Source organism: Silurus meridionalis, chromosome 12, assembly GCF_014805685.1.
Source record: "Silurus meridionalis isolate SWU-2019-XX chromosome 12, ASM1480568v1, whole genome shotgun sequence".
Lineage (NCBI taxonomy): Eukaryota > Metazoa > Chordata > Actinopteri > Siluriformes > Siluridae > Silurus > Silurus meridionalis.
The window spans coordinates 19,960,574-19,981,933 of record NC_060895.1 but is presented as its reverse complement, the minus strand read 5'-3'; the positions used below and the strand labels follow the sequence as shown (position 1 = coordinate 19,981,933).

The 21,360-nt window shown below is 38.3% G+C and overlaps 3 protein-coding genes across 3 annotated transcripts; all 3 read right to left on the bottom strand.

Annotated features, from left to right (window-relative positions):
• Positions 1-4,425: 4,425 nt before the first annotated feature.
• On the bottom strand, positions 4,426-5,960 carry LOC124394304 (olfactory receptor 2AT4-like). Its single transcript, XM_046862446.1, has one exon. It carries the CDS (start codon positions 5,374-5,376, stop codon positions 4,426-4,428), a length of 951 nt encoding a protein of 316 aa, XP_046718402.1. The 5' UTR covers positions 5,377-5,960.
• An 8,622-nt stretch (positions 5,961-14,582) lies between these two features.
• LOC124394627 (olfactory receptor 2AT4-like) lies at positions 14,583-15,494 on the bottom strand. Its single transcript, XM_046862985.1, has one exon. It carries the CDS (start codon positions 15,492-15,494, stop codon positions 14,583-14,585), a length of 912 nt encoding a protein of 303 aa, XP_046718941.1.
• A 1,464-nt stretch (positions 15,495-16,958) lies between these two features.
• Positions 16,959-21,134, bottom strand: LOC124394303 (olfactory receptor 2AT4-like). Its single transcript, XM_046862445.1, has 4 exons — positions 20,238-21,134; positions 19,207-19,226; positions 17,816-17,925; positions 16,959-17,053 (listed from the first exon to the last, which is right to left on the bottom strand). The coding sequence occupies exons 1-4, from the start codon at positions 21,132-21,134 to the stop codon at positions 16,959-16,961; spliced, it is 1,122 nt and encodes a 373-aa protein (XP_046718401.1).
• Positions 21,135-21,360: the final 226 nt, after the last annotated feature.

Sequence of the window (21,360 nt, the reverse complement as noted above, 5' to 3'; positions counted from 1 at the left end):
TGCTGGGGTGCAGGCCATCAGGGCGGAAGAACCTAGGACGCTCCCAGAAACAGTTCCAGTTATTAACAAAGAGAAGTTTATGCTCTCGACACCATGACTGTAACCATTCATTTAGTGCAAAAAGTCTACTAAACTTCTCAGCCCCTCGCTGGTAAGTGGGAAGAGGTCCTGACACAATGATCCTCGTTGTGGGTGATGTGCTGCGTACCGTCTCCACCAGGATCCTGAAATCCCTCTTTAAGATCTCCGTTTGCCTCAGCCGGGTGTCGTTCGTTCCGGCATGGAGAACAACAGCACCGAAGTTCTCGTTCAGGATCGCGGGTACCTGCGCAGCGACATCGAGAACACGAGCACCAGGAAAACAGCGAGTGTGCACCTTACCTTTAGCTCCGGTAGCGCGGACATGCCGGACGATGGAATCTCCGAGAATCACGGTATCGCGTTTCGTCTCGATAATGTGGTCATATCTTCTGGTTCTAGATAGGACTTTAAACAAGCTTAAAAAAGTTTATACACCTACTGGAACACCCAGTTAGCATTATGCATGATACATAAAGTGGTGGAGCAAATTTGGCCAAGATTTTACATAGCTCAGGTGGACCTGTTTGCATCTCTGGTTGTCCCTAACACCCCAAGCCCCTCTAGGGCTGGATGCTTTGGTACAGGCGAGGCCTTGGCTGCACCTGTATACCTTTTCCCCCTGTCGTTGTTCACCGGGATGGAGCCCATCCCCTCCTGGTGACCCTGTGGTGCCAGGCAGGCCATGGTTTCCGACCTGGTAGCCCTTCTCAAACACCCTCTTTGGGAGCTTCCTCTCAGGAGGGATTTTCTACCTCAATAATACATCGCCGCCAAGAGCTATGGAGGCTATGGCTTTGGCCCCTGAGGGGGGGCGCAGTTGCTAGTTGCTGGTCTTTCCACTGAGGTGGTACAAACCATTCTGCAATCCAGAGCCACAGGTTGAAGAGACGCTTGACAGCTAACTCTCTCCTGTGATCTACTCCTCGCTTTGGACGACAACACTACCCATAAAGCCCCTATGATATACATCGGCACTCGTGGGTAAAGCTCATGCTTCGGCAGGTCAAGCTGCTGCTTCCCTGCACACCATGGTGGTGCTTAAGGGATGTCAGGCTGACCTGCTGCATGAGTTGGATGTGGTAGGTGCACCGTGTAGCCATTTAGATGATCTTAGCCCTACGGCGGATCTGGCTTTTAGAGCCACTAAAGAGACCGCTAGGGCCATTGGCCGGTCTATGGCTGCCCTGGTGGGGCACCCCCAGGCACCCCCTGACCTTAGTGCGGTTTGATAACCTGAACTGCAGTGCCACTCCTGGCCCCTCTATCGTCCTCTAGCTGTGTTTGACAGATACACACTAGGCAGGGACTGGTTAATCTGGCGTAATTGGACACTTGTTCCCAAAGCATTTCGATGCAGCTCTAGGTTACGTATGTAACCCTAAATCCCTGAGTGAATGAGACGCTGTGTCTATATGCCACACCTCTGACGTTCCTGCAGCGAATCTTTCTCCCTTACAGAAACTGGCGATGCCTCACTCTATATGCGTTCTATACTTCCTGGTTGTGATGTCACCCTGCTAGTGGTGGCCAGTGTAGAATAGTTGACTGATTACACACATTATTTCAGAGCGTGAACACTCGGGCGCGATTCCAAATCGCTTTAACGCAGTATCTCGTTCCCTCAGGGAACCTAGAGACGTTCATGCCAAAGTTCATTAGAGTATTAAAACTGGAAAGTGTTAATTAAAGGTACATTTGAACAAATTGTGAGTTAACTCATGACAATCATGTAACCGGGTGGAAAATGGCATTTAAGTTGTTTTGCATGTATACACCTGTAATTCCTAAAGCTGGCGATAGGGGCAGTATTCGGGTGTGTGTATGTGTGTGTGGTGCCGATTAGGAAGTGCACATGCGCTCTTGTAAATAAACTTTTTCTGACACGTGCTCAGCAAGCAGAGCGAGAGAGATGCATTCTCGGAAAGTTGCAATGTTTAAAATGCAATCCTAAGGTAAATGTGATGTTTCTTGACAACATTCTTTAAAATACTAAAGGGAGATGTGCATTTTATAGTTTCATTTAAAATAGTTGTTTCATTTCATTTTGTGCAATGTTTATTTCCATCTTAAGTCACCATGCGGTGTAGGCTACTAATTTAGGATGTTATCCAAAATATGCACTAAATCTTGTTAGTTAGTTCATGTGATTTTGAAATGTATTTAACTGTTTGCACAGTGTACAACATAATGTTGGGAATTGCAACTTTTGTGAAGTGAGTGTGGATGGTTGTCTGGAAGCTCATCAGCCTGTAAGTGATATACTTTTCCTACCTTCTAGTTGCATTTAGTGGGTAGTATTTTATACTCATGTTATTTTGTTGATTTTTTGTAGAGTATTCCCACTGTCATATTTTGGGTATTAAGGGTTATTGTTCTGAAGTATATGTGCATTTTTCTGCCCCAGTAATCTTTATATTTCTGTGTTTTCATTTTTTGTTTTGATCCTTGTGTTTTTGTGTTTTTTTTTTATTTAGAACAAATGTAAATCTGTGCACATACAGTGGAAAATTAGACATTGAATAAACTTTAAAAAGTTAAACCCCTTAAATGTGGTCCTGGTGGTATACTAAAAATCCCTAGCCCACAATCATGTGATTAGACTTGATTGATTATTTTAAACGATTGCTATAATATTAATATAATATGAGGTCCAGCTATCAGAGTGACACTAAAACAGGCAGTAGTAATGGCTACTTTTTACTTAAGTAGATGTCAGAGCACAATCTTTCCTTATTTTAATTTGAGTAAAAAAGTATATTCAGTACTTCAACTTTTACCAGAGTATTTTAAAACATAAGTATTTGTACTTGAGTATCTATACTTGTACAAAGGTGCAAAAGTACACACATGCTTCATTTACATTTACATGCCACAAATGGGCAAGAAGATCATGGCATCCAAAATTCATTTTCACCCTTGTCGCTTGCACACAGAGATTTCTCCAGGTTCTTAAAATATTTAAATATCTACTGTACATGTACTGTACATACTACTGTTTTAATTTACACAGTGTTCCAAATTCTTTGGAGCTTATTTTAGTATACCTTATCTGTTCCAAACCAAATTATGGCTTCATATTTACTTAGAGCCCTGTTACAGTTTTTTTTTTTTACCTTTTTACAATGGGGCATCCACAATTTAGGTTTATTGTTTGTATTATTGTGTGATAAAAGATGAAAAGGTTTAGAAGCAGTTGGCAGTAAACATAATGTTAATAAATGCAAAAATTAAGGAATAGTCAGACAAACAGGATCTAAAACACATAAATCAGATCTGATCCATTAAATGCATCTTTAACTGCAGCAAAACAAAAAACAGGTGTGTTTGTGTGTGTGTGTGTGTGTGTGTGTGTGTGTGTGTGTGTAAACACTGTGATGTATAAGCAAGAATTAATCTTTTACATGAAAAAGCCCTTTCATTTACATTACATTACATAACATTACAACTTGTTATTATCTCATTCATATGCTGAGCAGGTGAGGGTTAAGAGGCTTGCACAGCTTGGTGGTTCTGAGATCCAAGTGCTGCTGGATTAGTATTTAATATAGTACATAAATTTTATTTCAAAGTAAATAATAAAAAAAAGGTCAACATATACATATTTAGTTACATAATATATTCATTTTACAATTGAACCAGTATTTCAAATTATTTTTTAATATTTTTGCTGGAAATAAGCATCACTTGCTGAATATGTACACACTATACAAAACCACAGATAATATCCACTTCAGGGCTAATATGTATATATTCTGTTCTAAATGGATTGATCTCAAAACATATCATGATTATCAACATGACACTGACGATTTGCATTTAGTTAGAACAAGAGAGCTTTAGAGTGGAGGAACTTCTAAAAAGTTTAATTGTGTTAAAAATTCACAGAAGAAAGAAAACTATTAAAACAGCATTATAGTATATATCAAAATACTCTTATTTGAAGGTATAACCATGCATCATGTTTTTAAGTTAAAGGGTAAACATTCAAAACACTGAATATATTACTCACAAAATATAATTTGTGCACAAGTTTTATTGCTTGTATCCTGTGTGATCAACATACTGTCAGCCTGCTTGAGCACTTTAGGCTGAGAGAATCAATAGCCTAAAGGAATTATAGTTTGTTATCACATACCTGTTTAGCTTGAAATACACCCAAATTAAAATTGTACTGATGTACATTTGACTTTAAACATCAGTTTATGAATGGATGTTTTGTGTTTGTCCTACAGTGTAATTACTAACTGCTGAAGTCAGGCATCATGTGTAGATCAGATTACAATACAAACACAATATGTTTGTATTGTAATAGTTTGGTTCACAAGTGTCAATATATTTTACAATCTAGGTCCAGCTATCTTGCTCTTTTTTAAATTTTCTTATTAATATTTTCTTTACTTCTTCTGTTTTTAGGCTATACAGTAAAGGATTGATCATTGGAGGCAGCAGGCTATATAGCATTACAATTGCTATTTGTAAATCAGCATTAAATGTGATACCTATATTGGCAGCCAAGTAATTAAAACACCTTGGTAGGAAGAAAAGAGAAATTATAATAAGTTGAGAACTGCATGTGGAAAAAGCCTTTAGACGTCCCTGTGCACTTGATATTTGTACAACAGCTAAAATAATGCAGAAATACGAGATCACAACAATAGCAAACGATCCCAGCAATATTACCAGGGCAAAAACAAATGCTGGAAAACTATATGGCACTCTGTCAGTGCATGCAAGTCGGGTAATCGATATGTGATCACAATAGCAGTGTACAATGGTGTTAGCTCCACAGTAAGGAAGGGGGTATGCTCGAATGGTCATCATCATACTGCAAGGATTAGAGATAATCCAGACCAGTAAACTCAGAATTACTATATTCCTGTTCGACATAATAGTATAGTAATGAAATGGGAAGCGGATTGCTATATATCTATCTAGGGCCATTACAACTAGTGTGCATGAATTGACCACAGCAAAATAATGCACTAAGTACATTTGAAAAAAACAAGCAGCAAAAGAAATGGTCCCATCTGCAAACCAATATCTAGCAATGATCTTTGGTAAGGTGCATGTACTGAACAATACATCTGAGAACACAAGACTTATATAAATAAAGTACATGGGTTTATGGAGATTTTTGTTTGTTGCAAACAAAAGTAGAAAAATTCCATTCCCTATCAAAATGCACAAATAAACCAAAAACATAATTGCAGATGCAAGAACATAGTACTTGGGATGAAGCCCAGGAAAACCAACAATGAAAAAGTCCTTGACAAATGTTATGTTTCTGTCTGACATGATCCGAAGTCCTTAAAGAGAAAATTTCAGATTTAATACAGATATATGCCAGCATCATAAAGCATACACTGCAAACACACAATACAGTTGCCCTCTTAATTGAAATGGTTATACAATAGTTAATTATAATATATATAAGATTGTTCTATTATCTGTAGAGTATAAATTACATGCTATATATCATTAGACAAATAAAAATTATATACCTGTGCAAAGTATTGTTGGTAATTGTCAAAACATCAGGAAATGTATCTTTGCTACAGGGCAATTTATTAAAGAGACAGTGTACATGTCACATGATCAGCATGAAATGTAAATCTGAGCAACATCTCCTGAGATTCATGTAAGAAGCATTTTAAAGGCTATAATGCCCTGCTGAGTTTATATTTTATGTCCTTACACCATACCATACACACAAAAAAGAAAATTAATAATTCATTTTCAAAACCACCTCATTGCTTCACACCAAATACTATATTGTGTTTTATCAAACAAGAATCCAAATTATTGCACCTAAAAGATAGTTTAAGGAAAAATAATAAATAAAATGTGGATGCCAATAATGTGATCTTAATGATAATCTGTACTGATATAAGTGATTGACAGTTTATACCACCTTTCTGTGCTTCTCAATTAAACTTTGTGACAAACCAATACTTAAAATATATATATATTTGAATATGGTACATAAATTGGTTGAATTAAAGTAACATCTCATTTACTGTTTGATAATGTGCTCCAAGAGCACAGAGGATTAAAGGCATTATTTAAGGGTCCAACACTAGTATCTTAAACTTATTACTGTATGATTACTGTATTTTGTTTGCCTTCTCATTTACTACTTATGGGTGAATGGTATATTGGCAAAGTGAAATCCCTGTCATGTATACATAAAATCTAGGCTAAAAAGAAATCAGTCACAGCACACTTGCTTCTTCATACCATTTGCACTTCATACTATTTTATTTCTTCTGACCATCGCTGGTGCTGTTGTGCTTGCCTTAGTAAATATTTTAAAAGTAATTAACTGTAGAAGGCTTTTCAGCTTAAAGAGGAGGAAATAAGCTCTGCTCATTCAGTTATCTGGTGATTTAAAAATTACTAGGCACAAACCTGTGATACTAGGCAGCTAGCCCCAGGGACTTTCTTACCTCCTTTTTGTTCCAGGGTCTCAGTCAGGTCACAATTGCTGAGGTTTCATCAATCTGGGGATGACCCAAGTGTAAGCCCAGACATCATACCTCCAACTGCACATTTCTTTGGGTTTTAAATTCAAGGTTGAATATAAGTTTAATCAAGCAGTTGATCAATGCAAGGCATTAGATACATGTCAAATTTTGACCTGCATTGACCCTTCTAAAGTTTTCATGCAAATGGACCGACACATCAGACGACAGGGGTTATTCAATCGCTGTGGGACTCATCGATTACACTCATGTTAAGCATTGCCTTGAGTTGCTCCTGAATCACATTTGTGCTTAAGGAGCCTGTATGGATGACTCCACACAACCACACCTGGAGGAGTCTTAATATGGAAATGGAATGGAAACACCACCCCAAAATATCCCGTCAGTTCTGGGAAAGATATTATGAAGCAGAGGTGGACCTCTTTGCACCTCGTTGACTGACAAGAATGTGTTCTCAGATCTCAGAAACTCAGGAGAGAGATCCTATCTCAAGTGCAGGGGACCCCGGCCTAAGTTCTGGAACCTTTAAGTCTGACTCATTTCTTAGATGGCATGCTATTAAAGGTTGGTGTATGACATCATGCAGACCCATGCTGTATTTTCTAGCTCTATCAGTCTTGGCCTCCCTTTCAGGAACTCGAGCTGGAAACGCTTTGGAAACGTGTCTGTGTGACCATGTTTTGAATCATGTAAGTAATGTGTCCAACAGAACGGCACGGTGACGTCACAACCAGGAAGGTATAAGGACACTTGTGGAGACGGCGCTAGCTTCTGTTTGTTCTACAAGAAAAGGTAAGATGCGGTAAAATTTTAAACATATTTATAAGAATGGATAATGGCCCCACTTTATTATGCTGGGTATGCACAGTTTGTGTGTCGCTTGCCTGGGAACGGAGCATGCTCAGTCCACTTTCGAGGAAGCCAGGTCGTCCGATCAGAGTGTAGTCTATCTCTGTCCAGTTTACCAAAGGCTACTCAGGAAAGGTCTGTTACAGTATGGGATAATAAGAGCATAATGGCTTTGTAGGGGTGTTTTAAATGTACCCAGTGGAAGGGTTTCAGTGAAGCTGATGTTAATGAACAGGTTGAAACAGTTACTGATTATATACATTTTTGTATGGATACTGGATTGCCAAGACTTTTCAGGTCTACCCAAACAATAAACTTTGGGTTTCAAAAAAGACCTTTATAAGTAAGTCAATTCAAGTTTATTTATATAGCGCTTTCCACAACAAACATTGTCTCAAAGCAGCTTTACAGAATTTAACAGTTAAGGTGAACAATGTGTATTTACCCCTGATGAGCAAGCCATGGTGAGTGTGGCAAGGAAAACTCCCTTAGATGTTATGAGGAAGAAGATTTTTAGAAAATGTAATTCCTGAAAAAGTCCAGGCACAGATAAGATATGTGGAAATGTCTTAAAATATTGTACTGTCCAGTTAGTTAGTACAGTGGTCCCCAACCCTGGACCATGGACTGTGGGTCAATTGTTACCGGGCCGCACAAAAAGAAAACATGACTTACATTATTTCCGTTTTATTTATTATCTGATTCTGAAAGATTTTTTATTTAAAACAATTACCAGATTCTCTAAGCTACATTTGTCTATGACTCACTCTTGGTGCATGTCAAGATGCTTGCCTCGGTCACATGTCTAACCTACATCCTCTACCTTCTTAAAGGGGCTGCTAACACATAATACATTACCGCTAAATTGAAACCCCCAAGCTAGCAAACTGAACAAAAAACAACACAGTGAATTCACATTTATTATTATATTTAAAAAATAACAGTTTTTATGTCTGTAGCACAAAAATGGTTGGGGACCGCTGAGTTAGTATACTGTTCTGTATTCACAAACATTTTTAAAGCATTGTATAATACTGTCCTTGTCTTATGGAAAACATCCTCAATAATCCCAGTGGCGAAGGTTTCTAAGCCTTTAGGATTAAATGATTTTCGACCAATAGCACTTACATCGCTTGTGATGAAGTGTTTTGAACAATTAGTAAAACACAGCATCTAATTATTCCGTTGCAATTTGCATACCAATCTTCCAGAAAGGTTAAGAATGCAATTTTATCTGTATTGCATGTTCTGTATTCACACTTAGATAAACCAAAAACCCATGCAAAAATGTTATTTCTAGATTTCTCATCAGCTTTTAACTGTATATCCCCTAGAACATTAGCAGTTACCCTTGCAAAAATGTTTTCCTTGTACAGTAAAATGATTACCTGGGTGACTGACATTTTTAGTTTTAGAATCCAGCAGGTTATGTTTAGGAGGTTTCCTTTCAGGAACTCGAGCTGCGTCAACAACTCTTTGGGAACGCTTCTGCGTTGTCCATGCTCTGAATCACATGTGTACTTTGTGGTTCCCAATAAGGATGGGGGGTTGCATCCTATTCTGTGGTCCTTGAACTGCTCCCCAGTCAGCAAACAAACTTGGCCCAGACTTGGCATTTATCTGGCACAGCTGGCATTCATCTGGCACTGGCATACAGCATGTGGGCCAAACATGGCCCAGGTTTGGCAGAGGTGGTACCGATTTTAAGGCTGCTCACAAGACATGGGCAAGATGTCATTTGTAGTATTTGGTCCAGATGTCGAGTATACATATGTGGGCCACATACGTATGGCCGATCTTAACACAAAAATATTTCCATCTTTCTGTGTATAATGCCTTCAAGTTAATCCAGATTTTTTTATTTCTGAAGAAAAAAAAAAAATACTGTGAAGGGTTGAGGTAGGTGTAGACTTTAATGAAATAAAAAATAGGTCGTTTTTTTTTTTTTTTTTTTTTTTAACCGGAATAACTTTTACCCAGCGTGCACCAATCATGATTTAAAAAACCTAGAAATGCGAAATTGGCCTATCAGAGCAAAGTTGGCCAAAAGGCGCAATTATAATTTGCAATGCTTCATGGGATTGTAGTTTTATTTACCCAGATTGCCGTGACACACACACAGTCTCGTATTGCCTTTATGACAAATTTTCAAATATTTGTATTTCAGATCGAATATTTTACATGTTGTAATTCAAGTTGTAGCTGGTTGTTATGATTCAAGGCTTATAACGCTTTAAGCAACAAATCTCCAACGAGGAAAAGTGAATGAAAATACTCCAGGAAGTGTCTGTTGAAAAAGTGGCCGGATGCGGTGTTGCTCGGAAACAGCCGCTCGCGCTGAACCCAGGAAAGTCAGCAGAGTTGGTAAGTGAGAACATACATATATATCAATAAACAAATATTATATTCTTCTTAAATTTAGCCACGGTCACATGTGGACTTAATGATCAATTGATGCATTCACGTGCTATCGGTGTCCTTTGATGCAAACGGGGGGTGAAATAAAAAATTACACCTGTACGTGTCTGAATAAACGGACGACGACAAAAAAAAAAATGAAACCAGCATGCACTTAAACGAGTGCTTCTCTTTGCTTCTCTTTTTCTGGTATTTCATTTTCATTATAGTCTATTAAAACTTTTTAATAATCTGTTTTTTTTTTAGGAGGAAAAACAAAAGGCTTCAGTAAAGACACAGTATGGAAAAGATTTGGAAGTACAATGATAGGAGAAATTCCAGAAGGAGCAGAAACATGGACATTTAAGCGTCATAGTTCAAATAAATCTTGTTTCTGACCAGAAACATGGACGTTCAAGTGTTATACATAGTGTGAAACTTGTTAATGACCAGAAACATGGATATTCAAGTATTAAAGGTACAGTAAATCTTGTTACTGACCAGAAACAGGGATGTTCAAGTGTTATACATAGTGTGAAACTTGTTAATGACCAGAAACATGGACATTTAAGCGTCATAGTTCAAATAAATCTTGTTTCTGACCAGAAACATGGACATTTAAGCGTCATAGTTCAAATAAATCTTGTTTCTGACCAGAAACATGGACATTTAAGCGTCATAGTTCAAATAAATCTTGTTTCTGACCAGAAACATGGACATTTAAGCGTCATAGTTCAAATAAATCTTGTTTCTGACCAGAAACATGGACATTTAAGCGTCATAGTTCAAATAAATCTTGTTTCTGACCAGAAACATGGACATTTAAGCGTCATAGTTCAAATAAATCTTGTTACTGACCAGAAACAGGGATGTTCAAGCGTTACATTTAACTTCATTAACAAAACCATAGCGGAGAACTTCTACTTGTTTTATTTTTGCTTTTATTTTAATTGCAGAACTGACCGGGTGGTATTTTATAGAGTTGTTTGTACAAGTGTATATGTCAGGTTTCAATGTTTTGATGTTAAATATAATAAAATATTTGTTCAGAATACTGTCGTTGTTGTGACTATTCATTTGGGAGGGGTGTGTATCAAGTGGCCTGGTTATGGTTTTGTTAAGGCTGACATGTGGAACCTATCTGGTCCAGTGTATAGGACCACAATAGGGCCAGCTATGGTCATACAGGTGGGTGAGCTATGGTTCTGTCATGGCCCTTTTATGGCCCATATTTTGGCTGCCAGGTTTAGTTAACCTCTGGATTATGCTCAGGTGTGGCTAAGTTTTGGGCTTTCTGCTGTTGATATGGTTTACTTATGGTTGTATTTTGGTTCCAATGTCATATTTTGACCTGGCCCAATTCAGGACCAGTTATGGGTATTTAACTTGGCTGAGACTTGGGCCAGTTATGGAATCCAGACCTGGTCCACACTAGTACCTTAATTCATTGCGGTATGTGGGCCACGCAAAAGCTGGTTTTGTGGGCTGGAGCTGGGCCAGAGAAAAATTGCTATGTGGGTCTTTACTGAGGCTCAGGTTCAGGATACTTACTCTCAAGCAGGTTGTGTTTTAAATTAGGTCCGAGGACTGGTTTGTCATTGTAGATCTAAAGGATATCCGCATTATGAACTTTATCTATGATTGGTGAATATTAGCTCAATCAGAGCTTCTTGCTGTCCGCAATCAAGATGTTGTTCTCGCCTCAATGAATGAGCTGGGGCTAAGATTTTACATTAAGAAGAGTTGTCTCTGAAGCACTTTTTCTCAGACCTGAGGGGCTGCCATGTACATTACGCGATTACATGAAGCCCCAACACAGGGGCCCTGTAACAGGAACCCGGGATCTCTCCACATATCTAAGGCCCGTAAGGCTCGCCAAGTGACCTTGATTGTGTGTAGTGGGTAGCCCTTTTGTTAGAAGCCTCTGTCTCTGAGCAACCACTGTAGGGGTTGCATGTATGCAATTTGCATTAGCGCTATCTTGAATCTATTCTCTTCTGGTAAGGTAGGATTCTGACTTTGTATTTCTATTTATCTCAGTTGATTGTAGAGTGTTGGTCTGTGTTTTTTAGTTCTCTCAGGTGATTAATCAAGGGTAGTTTCAGTCTCACTTGAGGTGTGAATTGTGGGCAAGGCTTACTCAATGTCTGTAGCAGTTGTAGGTAACTCTCCTAAGGTCAGTAATGCTTAGAGTTTAGTTATTAGTACATATATTGTTCTTTTGTGTTTTTAAAATCTATACATTGATCTCAAATTGGCAGATGTTTCTTAAACCCATCTCTGTAGTCACCTCTTACAGACACAGACATTCTCATCCACAGAACAGAGGTAAAATTCCTGGTAACCTCAACTACCCTCCTCTGTTGTCTCAATCTCAAACAGGGGTGGTAGGTGTTCTTTGGGATTGCCAGTCTGCCAGTGGATGGGCACAGCTACACCGAAGAATGGAGGAGGCAAGAGTGGCTCTAAGGTCACGGGTTATAGAACCTGGCGAAGGAACTTGGGGTGGACCAGCCCGCAGCGTTGCAAATGTCTTGGAGTGGGACTCCAGAGGACCAGGCCATAAAGGCTGTCACACTCCGGGTAGAGTGAACTCTTACCCCAAAAGAAGCATTTAGAACAGAGGACTCATAAGAGGAATGGATAGCATCCACATTCCACCTGCTGAAGGTCTGCTTATCCACAGGGAGACCCTTCTTATATGGACAATAGCAGACAAATAGCTGGTCCAACTTTTTCCACACGACAGTTTGTGGACGTATGTGTCTGTGGACGTATGTGTCCAGTACTTGCACCGGGGACACTCGGTTAAGCTTCTCCTGGTCTGGAGCCTGAAAGGGAGGAAGATAGAGAATAGAGAGATAGAGAGCACTTGCCATCCCCCTTATGGGCTCCTCATGGCAAACCATGTCCGGCCTGGCCAGCATAGGTCTACCGTAAGTGAGGGAAAATTCAAGGGAACAATGCAAGGTCTCTTGAGATTCACTTGTGCTCTGTCAAACCTCCTCCATATTATGCCTCGGCCCTTGCCTCGAAAGGGCATCTGTTTCGTTATGCTTTTTCGCTGGACTGATTAAACACATGGTTCACAGTTTGCATCAGTTCTCACCTTTTCACATCCAGCTGTTTTTAAAAGTCCATCTTGTAAATGCTCTTGTTAGTATATCTGCAACCAAATCAATTTTTTCTCCTTTGTCAGCCATTGTAGAATGAAAAAACAGCTATTAAATGCACATGACTATATTTGAGCTTGTGCAGTTTGCTACAGGTGTGTCTGCTCTCTGGTCATCCAATCAAAGGACGTGACAAGGCCAATGTTATTGTACACCTGCTAGATGGCTTAAGTGCTGACAACATGAAATCTGATTGGTTAAAGCAACATTAACTGTATGCTGCAAGCAGCCATTCATTCTGAAGGCCTCAGAGAAGATTATTTTGACCTGGCAACATGATATACATGCTAAAACTGATTGGATAGAAACTCCACTGTAAACAGACACACTACTATGTAAACAACACACAAACTATGAAATGAAGAGAATGAATAATTTAATACATTTTAATGGATAAATATATTACAATCTACAGTATTTTAGTGTTTCTGATTGTTTTATGCCAGCAGAGAAAGTATTGCTGGCCTGATGACCGGTCACTGCTGTTATCACAAAACAGACAAATGTGAGACAAAAAGTACTCTAAAATTTGAGAGCATATACAAGTGCTAATCAAGGGTGACATGGGACAGGTGTGAGCAATTAGTAACATATGAGAATCATGGGATCTTTTAGTGGCTGATGAGAATCATAGTTGAGGGCCATATATTCTGTCAAACAGCCCAAAACTAGGTAATCTCAAACCCATTATTATTTGATTAGCAACCCAGATCTTTAGCCATTAAGCCACCACTGCAACTAATGAAAACACTCATTAGAAGATTAGCACACTAATAATAAGTTGAGAATTATATGTGGAGAAAGATCAACTAAAACAACTATATATATATATATATATATATATATATATATATATATATATATATATATATATATATATATATATATATATATATATATATATTGCAGTGAATAAAACATGAACAAAAACAAATTGCAATGATTTTCATATCTCATAAACACATTTTATTTATAATAGAACTCAGAAAATGTATAAAATGTTAAAATTGATGAAATATAACATTTTAAAGAAATAATAAAGTTAAATGATTGACAAAACATAGCTCAACCAAAGACATATGTATGTCTGGAAACTGAGGAATAATGTCCAATTCAGAATTCTACCTACTCAACAGTCCTGGGACTTTGTCATATTTTTAATTTTTCATAATTTTCAGTATGCAGTATGGAGTTGATCATTGTCCTTCCCTAATCAAGACATTTACTGGATGAAAGTATATGTTTATACCTTTGACAGTGCTTTTCCAGATATGAAATCTGCCCCTTCCATAGGCACCAGTGCACCCTCATACCATCAGAGATCCATAGATTTGTACTTATACTGTAATTTCGGGTGACATTTACATAGGCTTGAAATTTGACAACACAATCCATAAATACATTTGCAGTTTAAAACTAAACCATGTCTCAAAATCTAAATTCCAAAAAGAAAAATGCATAGGCTTAAATATAAAAAAATATTTCATTTTCTACATGTCTTCTAAATGTTTTCTGCATGTTAATAAATCACTTAGAAAGAGTAGGAACCTGTACCTTTATTTCCAAAAAGTGAAAAAATGACAATCTTTTAAAATATTTTTTAAGCATTCCTAGCTTCTTTTGTCTTTAAACAGTAGATGAGTGGGTTGATCAAAGGGGGCAACAAGCTATACAACAGAATCACAAGTATTTGTACATCAGTGTTGTAAGTGATACCTAAAAAGCCTGCTAAATAATTTAAACATCTTGGTAAAAAATAGAGGGTGATAATTAACAGCTGAGAACTGCAAGTGGAGAGAGTTTTTAAGCGTCCACGTGTGGATGAAGTTCGAAACACTGTCATAATAATAGCAATGTAAGAGAATAAAATAAATGTTAGTGGTGTGAGCAACACAACCATTGCTGAAACTACAGCTGAAAATACATTAGGTGTTCTGTCAGTGCATGAAAGCCTTGTGACAAATGGATGGTCACAATAACATTGTGTAACTTTGTTAGAAGCACAATAAGAAAGAGTAGTTGCCCTGAAAGTCATATAAAAGTTGGTGGGTTCTGCAAGCAGCCAGCATGCTAAACATAATCCCAGTATAGTGGATTCTTTGATAATATTAGCATATCTGAGGGGATTACAGATTGCCACATATCTATCAAATGCCATGATGCCAAGAATAAATGCATTAACTGAACCAAAATAGTGCACAAAATGCATCTGAATAAAGCAGCCTGCAAATGAAAGAGTGCCGTCTCCAAACCAGTATCTAGCAATCATCTTTGGTAAAGTTGTGGTGCTAAACAGTACATCTGATGCAGCAAGATTTAGCATGATAAAATACATAGGTTTCTGCAGACTTTTTTCTTTTAAATATAATAGAAAAAATATTCCATTTACCATTAACGTGCACATAAAAACACAAAACATAACCGCTGAGACAAGGCCATAATAATTAGGAGGAAGTCCAGGAAAACACACAATAAAAAAATTATTTACACTGGTAATGTTTCCTTCAGGCATGTTGTGTCGATATTTAGATGAAGGGATGAGGTAGCCTAGTGTAGAGAAATATTTTAACTAAAATCAAATGTGCATCAAGCTTATGCATGTAATGCATCGTATGTATTTTTTCAGCCTATTCAGTTTAACTGAAGTCACTAGAAAAAGAATAAAAATAATTTGTATTTTTTTTAATAAGTGAAAATTGACTATCAAAATAAACATTTTACTGGCAATATTAAAATGCATATTTCTTAAATTAAATTGCCAATAAAACAATATAAATGTTAATTTTTTTAATTAGTCCAGAATTCCTGTGTGCATAATGGGACTGAAGACTTTTAATAATCAGAAATTTCTTTCTTTAATAAGTACTTTCAACTCTTTATAGGTAATACACACATGCAGTTTTCAGTGTTCATACCTTGTTCAGTGTGTTAGATGATGCCCCCAGTCAGCCCACGGAATTATATCACTTTATGTCTTTTCATGATCCCTGTTGACTTTATCATGTGATACCTAGTTGTAATAGGAATACATTTTTAATGGCAACTCGATTTTGTCCCTGTAGACAGATTGTACTCTGTGTCTGTGGTGTTTTTATCTTCCGCTTTCCTCAGTTAAATTACATATAAAAATTGAGAATACACTACACATTTAATTTTTTTGTAATTTATTTTACTTTTTTTATGATTTTAAACTTTTTGTAGACTATTCTGAAGTGGCTTACTGGCATGCGATACTGATAGTGTCGATTATTTTAATGAATTTATGTTATGATAGCAGTTTGAAAAGATGATGAATATGTTAACCATAATGCTCACATGGTACACACCTATATATCTTCGCTTGTGTCCTTTCCTTAATAAATCCACATCTCAGCACCATCATTATGATACAAACTTTGTGTGGCTTGTCCGGGAGTGGAGCATGTGAAGTCGGTTCTCGAGGGAGCCGACTGTGAACATGTGCTTGCATGTCCACACTAGTTCATTGGGCTCGCAAATGGACATTGCAGAGGATTTCGAGACAGGTTTGTAGGTTTCGTCACAACCTTCTCATCGGGGTATTTTTGTCTTTCGGCCCTGCACACCTAGGGGTCCAAGTTGTGGGCAGTTGTGGGCCCCCCCTTTTAGTGATGGGACTTAAAAAGAAAGTGGCTATGGGGCGATGCCCCAGGTTGAAGAGACACTGGCCAGCTATCTCTCTCCATGGGTTGCGGCCCCTCCTCTTAAGACCCCAAAATTGCCCACCAAACCCCTGCGGAATACGTCAGCATTGGTGGGTAAGGCTTACGCCTTACGGGTCAAACTGCTGCATGCCTGCACCATATGGCAGTGCTGCAGGCATATCAATTAGGCTGATCTGCTGCAAAACCTAAATGTGGGAGGCATCTTGGGCGGCCAGAAGGTAACCCAGGAGCTCTGCCATACACTAGATTTAGCTCTCAGGGCCACTAAGGAGACCACTAATACCATTGTACCATCAATCCTGCCAGCCCCAGTAAGCACTCTCCTCGATCTCCGCTTGGAATCGTAGTGAACCTGGAGAACTCGCAGCCTCCCTTAAGGCTCCTAGAGCTGCACCAGGGCATTTATATCTTTCAAGAGACTGATACACTTAGAGGACTAACTGGCAGCCTGGGAAGCTCTGCCAGATGTGTCTCAATGGGCATACTGTAGACAAAAGCTATACAATTCAGTTTAATACAGTCTTGTCTGCCCCGGTTTGACGAGGTGTGTCTCACCCTGGTGGGACCCTAGCAGGCTCTGGTCATGGAACAAGAAGTAAACACTCTCCTGAATCACTCTCCGGGTTCTACAGCCGGTACTTCATATTTCCCAAAAAGGACGGAGGGTTTCCTCCTATTTTAGATTTACATCAGCTGAACTGCTTACTAATGAGACTCAAGTTCAAGATGTTGACCCTAAAGCAGGTTGTGTCCCAGATCAGATCTGTGACTGGTTTTGTCACGATAGGTCTAAATGATGCATACATCCTCCCTTTTTACAGGAAGTTCCTAAGGTTAGCTTTCGGGCCCGAAGCATACTAATATTGGGTCCTTTCGTTTAGTCTTGCCCTTTTACCCCACACCTTAAGACTTCTTAAACTATATCAACAATTGGTTGATATTAGCTAAATCCGAGCAGTTAGCAGCCGGCATTGAGATGTTGTTCTCGCTCACACTAGGAAGCTTGGTTTCAGCTAAATGCCAAAAAGAGTGTGCTTTCTCCACTGCAAAAAAACACTTATTTAGGTGCTGTATGGGATTCGACCGTTATTTGCGAGCAGCTATCTCCTGCCCGCATTGTGTCCAGGATCAGAGAAGGGCAGTCACTAACTGTGAAGCAGTTCCAGAAACTGCTTGGGCTTATGGTAGCAGCATCCAATGTGGTTCCACTTGGCCTCCTGCACATGAGACCCCTTTAGTGGTGGCTTAGGACCCAGGGTTCTTGCAGAGGGGCAATCCCCTTTATACTATCAAGGTCACAGGGTGAGCCCTACGAGCCTTAGATGTTTGGAGAGCTTCCTTAAATAGGCCCAAAAAGCCATAAGCCCAAGCTGTCTCTGGAACTGCTTGACAGTGAATGACTGCCCTTCTCTGATCCTAAACGCAATGTGGGCAGTAGATAGCTGCTTGTGAATAAGGGTCGAATTGGCATCTTTTGGCATCTGTTCAACTTTAAAAGCATGGTATGATGTGCCACAGCAGATGGGGCCCTTCCGATAGACCTTGGGTGGAGCAGTCAATCCCAAGCCTGGGTAAATGGGGATGGTTGTGTTAGGAAGGGCATCCAGCTTAAAACATGCGCCAAATCGAATAAGTGGCTCACAAAGAGAAATTCACACTGGATCGGTCGAGGCCTGGGTTACCAACAACCGCCACAGGTATCGTTGAGAAACGGTACCAGTGGAAATTGGGCTACCGTTGGCCAAAGAAGGAGAAGAAGAGGAGGAAGATGTCTACAGAGACGAAAGGGAAAGGAGAAGTGTAGGAGAATGGGTGGGCACTTTAAATGTTGGTACTATGACTGGTAAAGGGAGAGGTAACTGATATGATGGAGAGGAGAAAGGTAGATATGTTGTGTGTTCAGGAGACCAAGTGGAAAGGGAGTAAGGCCAGGAACATTGGAGGTGGGTTTAAACTGTTCTATTATGGTGTGGATTCTGAAGGAAGAGTACAGTAAGTGTGTAGTGGAGGTGAAGAGAGTTTCTGATAGGGCGATGATCGTGAAGCTGGAAGTTAAAGGGGTGATGATAAATGTCATCAGTGCTTATGCTCCACAAGTGGGTTGTGAGATGGAGGAGAAGGAAAAATTATGAAGTGAGTTGGAAGAAGTGGTAGAAGGTGTACCGAGGAATAAATGAATGATTGGGCGGATTTCAATGGGCATGAAGGTGAAGGGTACAGAGGTGATAAGGAGGTGATGGGTAGGGATGGCTTTAAGGAGAGAAATGTGGAAGGGCAGATGGTGGTAGATTTTGCTAAAAGGATGGAAATGGCAGTGGTGAACACTTATTTTAAGTATAAGAGTGGAGGTAGGTGCACACAAGTGGACTATGTTTTATGTAGGAGATGCAACCTGAAGGAGATTAGAAACTTTAAGGTGTTGGCAGGAGACAGTGTAGAGAGACAGCATCGAATGGTGGTTTAAAGAATGGTTTTGGAGGTGAAAAAGATGACCGGTCACTGCTGTTATCACAAAACAGACAAATGTGAGACAAAAAGTACTTTAAAATTTGAGAGCATATACAAGTGCTAATCAAGGGTGACATGGGACAGGTGTGAGCAATTAGTAACATATGAGAATCATGGGATCTTTTAGTGGCTGATGAGAATCATAGTTGAGGGCCATATATTCTGTCAAACAGCCCAAAACTAGGTAATCTCAAACCCATTATTATTTGATTAGCAACCCAGATCTTTAGCCATTAAGCCACCACTGCAACTAATGAAAACACTCATTAGAAGATTAGCACACTAATAATAAGTTGAGAATTATATGTGGAGAAAGATCAACTAAAACAACTATATATATATATATATTGCAGTGAATAAAACATGAACAAAAACAAATTGCAATGATTTTTATATCTCATAAACACATTTTATTTATAATAGAACTCAGAAAATGTATAAAATGTTAAAATTGATGAAATATAACATTTTAAAGAAATAATAAAGTTAAATGATTGACAAAACATAGCTCAACCAAAGACATATGTATGTCTGGAAACTGAGGAATAATGTCCAATTCAGAATTTTACCTACTCAACAGTCCTGGGACTTTGTCATATTTTTAATTTTTCATAATTTTCAGTATGCAGTATGGAGTTGATCATTGTCCTTCCCTAATCAAGACATTTACTGGATGAAAGTATATGTTTATACCTTTGACAGTGCTTTTCCAGATATGAAATCTGCCCCTTCCATAGGCACCAGTGCACCCTCATACCATCAGAGATCCATAGATTTGTACTTATACTGTAATTTCGGGTGACATTTACATAGGCTTGAAATTTGACAACACAATCCATAAATACATTTGCAGTTTAAAACTAAACCATGTCTCAAAATCTAAATTCCAAAAAAGAAAAAAATGCATAGGCTTAAATATAAAAAAATATTTAATTTTCTACATGTCTTCTAAATGTTTTCTGCATGTTAATAAATCACTTAGAAAGAGTAGGAACCTGTACCTTTATTTCCAAAAAGTGAAAAAATGACAATCTTTTAAAATATTTTTTTAAGCATTCCCTAGCTTCTTTTGTCTTTAAACAGTAGATGAGTGGGTTGATCAAAGGGGGCAACAAGCTATACAACAGAATCACAAGTATTTGTACATCAGTGTTGTAAGTGATACCTAAATAGCCTGCTAAATAATTTAAACATCTTGGTAAAAAATAGAGGGTGATAATTAACAGCTGAGAACTGCAAGTGGAGAGAGTTTTTAAGCGTCCACGTGTGGATGAAGTTCGAAACACTGTCATAATAATAGCAATGTAAGAGAATAAAATAAATGTTAGTGGTGTGAGCAACACAACCATTGCTGAAACTACAGCTGAAAATACATTAGGTGTTCTGTCAGTGCATGAAAGCCTTGTGACAAATGGATGGTCACAATAACATTGTGTAACTTTGTTAGAAGCACAATAAGAAAGAGTAGTTGCCCTGAAAGTCATATAAAAGATAGTGGGTTCTGCAAGCAGCCAGCATGCTAAACATAATCCCAGTATAGTGGATTCTTTGACAATATTAGCATATCTGAGGGGATTACAGATTGCCACATATCTATCAAATGCTATGATGCCAAGAATAAATGCATTAACTGAACCAAAATAGTGCACAAAATGCATCTGAATAAAGCAGCCTGCAAATGAAAGAGTGCCGTCTCCAAACCAGTATCTAGCAATCATCTTTGGTAAAGTTGTGGTGCTAAACAGTACATCTGATGCAGCAAGATTTAGCATGATAAAATACATAGGTTTCTGCAGACTTTTTTCTTTTAAATATAATAGAAAAAATATTCCATTTACCATTAACGTGCACATAAAAACACAAAACATAACCGCTGAGACAAGGCCATAATAATTAGGAGGAAGTCCAGGAAAACACACAATGAAAAAATTATTTACATTGGTAATGTTTCCTTCAGGCATGTTGTGTCGATATTTAGATGAAGGGATGAGGTAGCCTAGTGTAGAGAAATATTTTAACTAAAATCAAATGTGCATCAAGCTTATGCATGTAATGCATCGTATGTATTTTTTCAGCCTATTCAGTTTAACTGAAGTCACTAGAAAAAGAATAAAAATAATTTGTATTTTTTTTAATAAGTGAAAATTGACTATCAAAATAAACATTTTACTGGCAATATTAAAATGC

Coding starts and splice junctions, on each gene's coding strand:
- LOC124394304 (XM_046862446.1), bottom strand. CDS start 5,376: ATGTCAGACAGAAACATAACATTTGTCAAGGACTTTTTCATTGTTGGT.
- LOC124394627 (XM_046862985.1), bottom strand. CDS start 15,494: ATGCCTGAAGGAAACATTACCAGTGTAAATAATTTTTTTATTGTGTGT.
- LOC124394303 (XM_046862445.1), bottom strand. CDS start 21,134: ATGCCTGAAGGAAACATTACCAATGTAAATAATTTTTTCATTGTGTGT. Junction 19,227..20,237: donor ACTGTTTAAAGACAAAAGAA/GCTAGGGAATGC, acceptor ATTAGCACTTGT/ATATGCTCTCAAATTTTAAA. Junction 17,054..17,815: donor GTTTCTGGAACTGCTTCACA/GTTAGTGACTGC, acceptor GCCCTGGTGCAG/CTCTAGGAGCCTTAAGGGAG.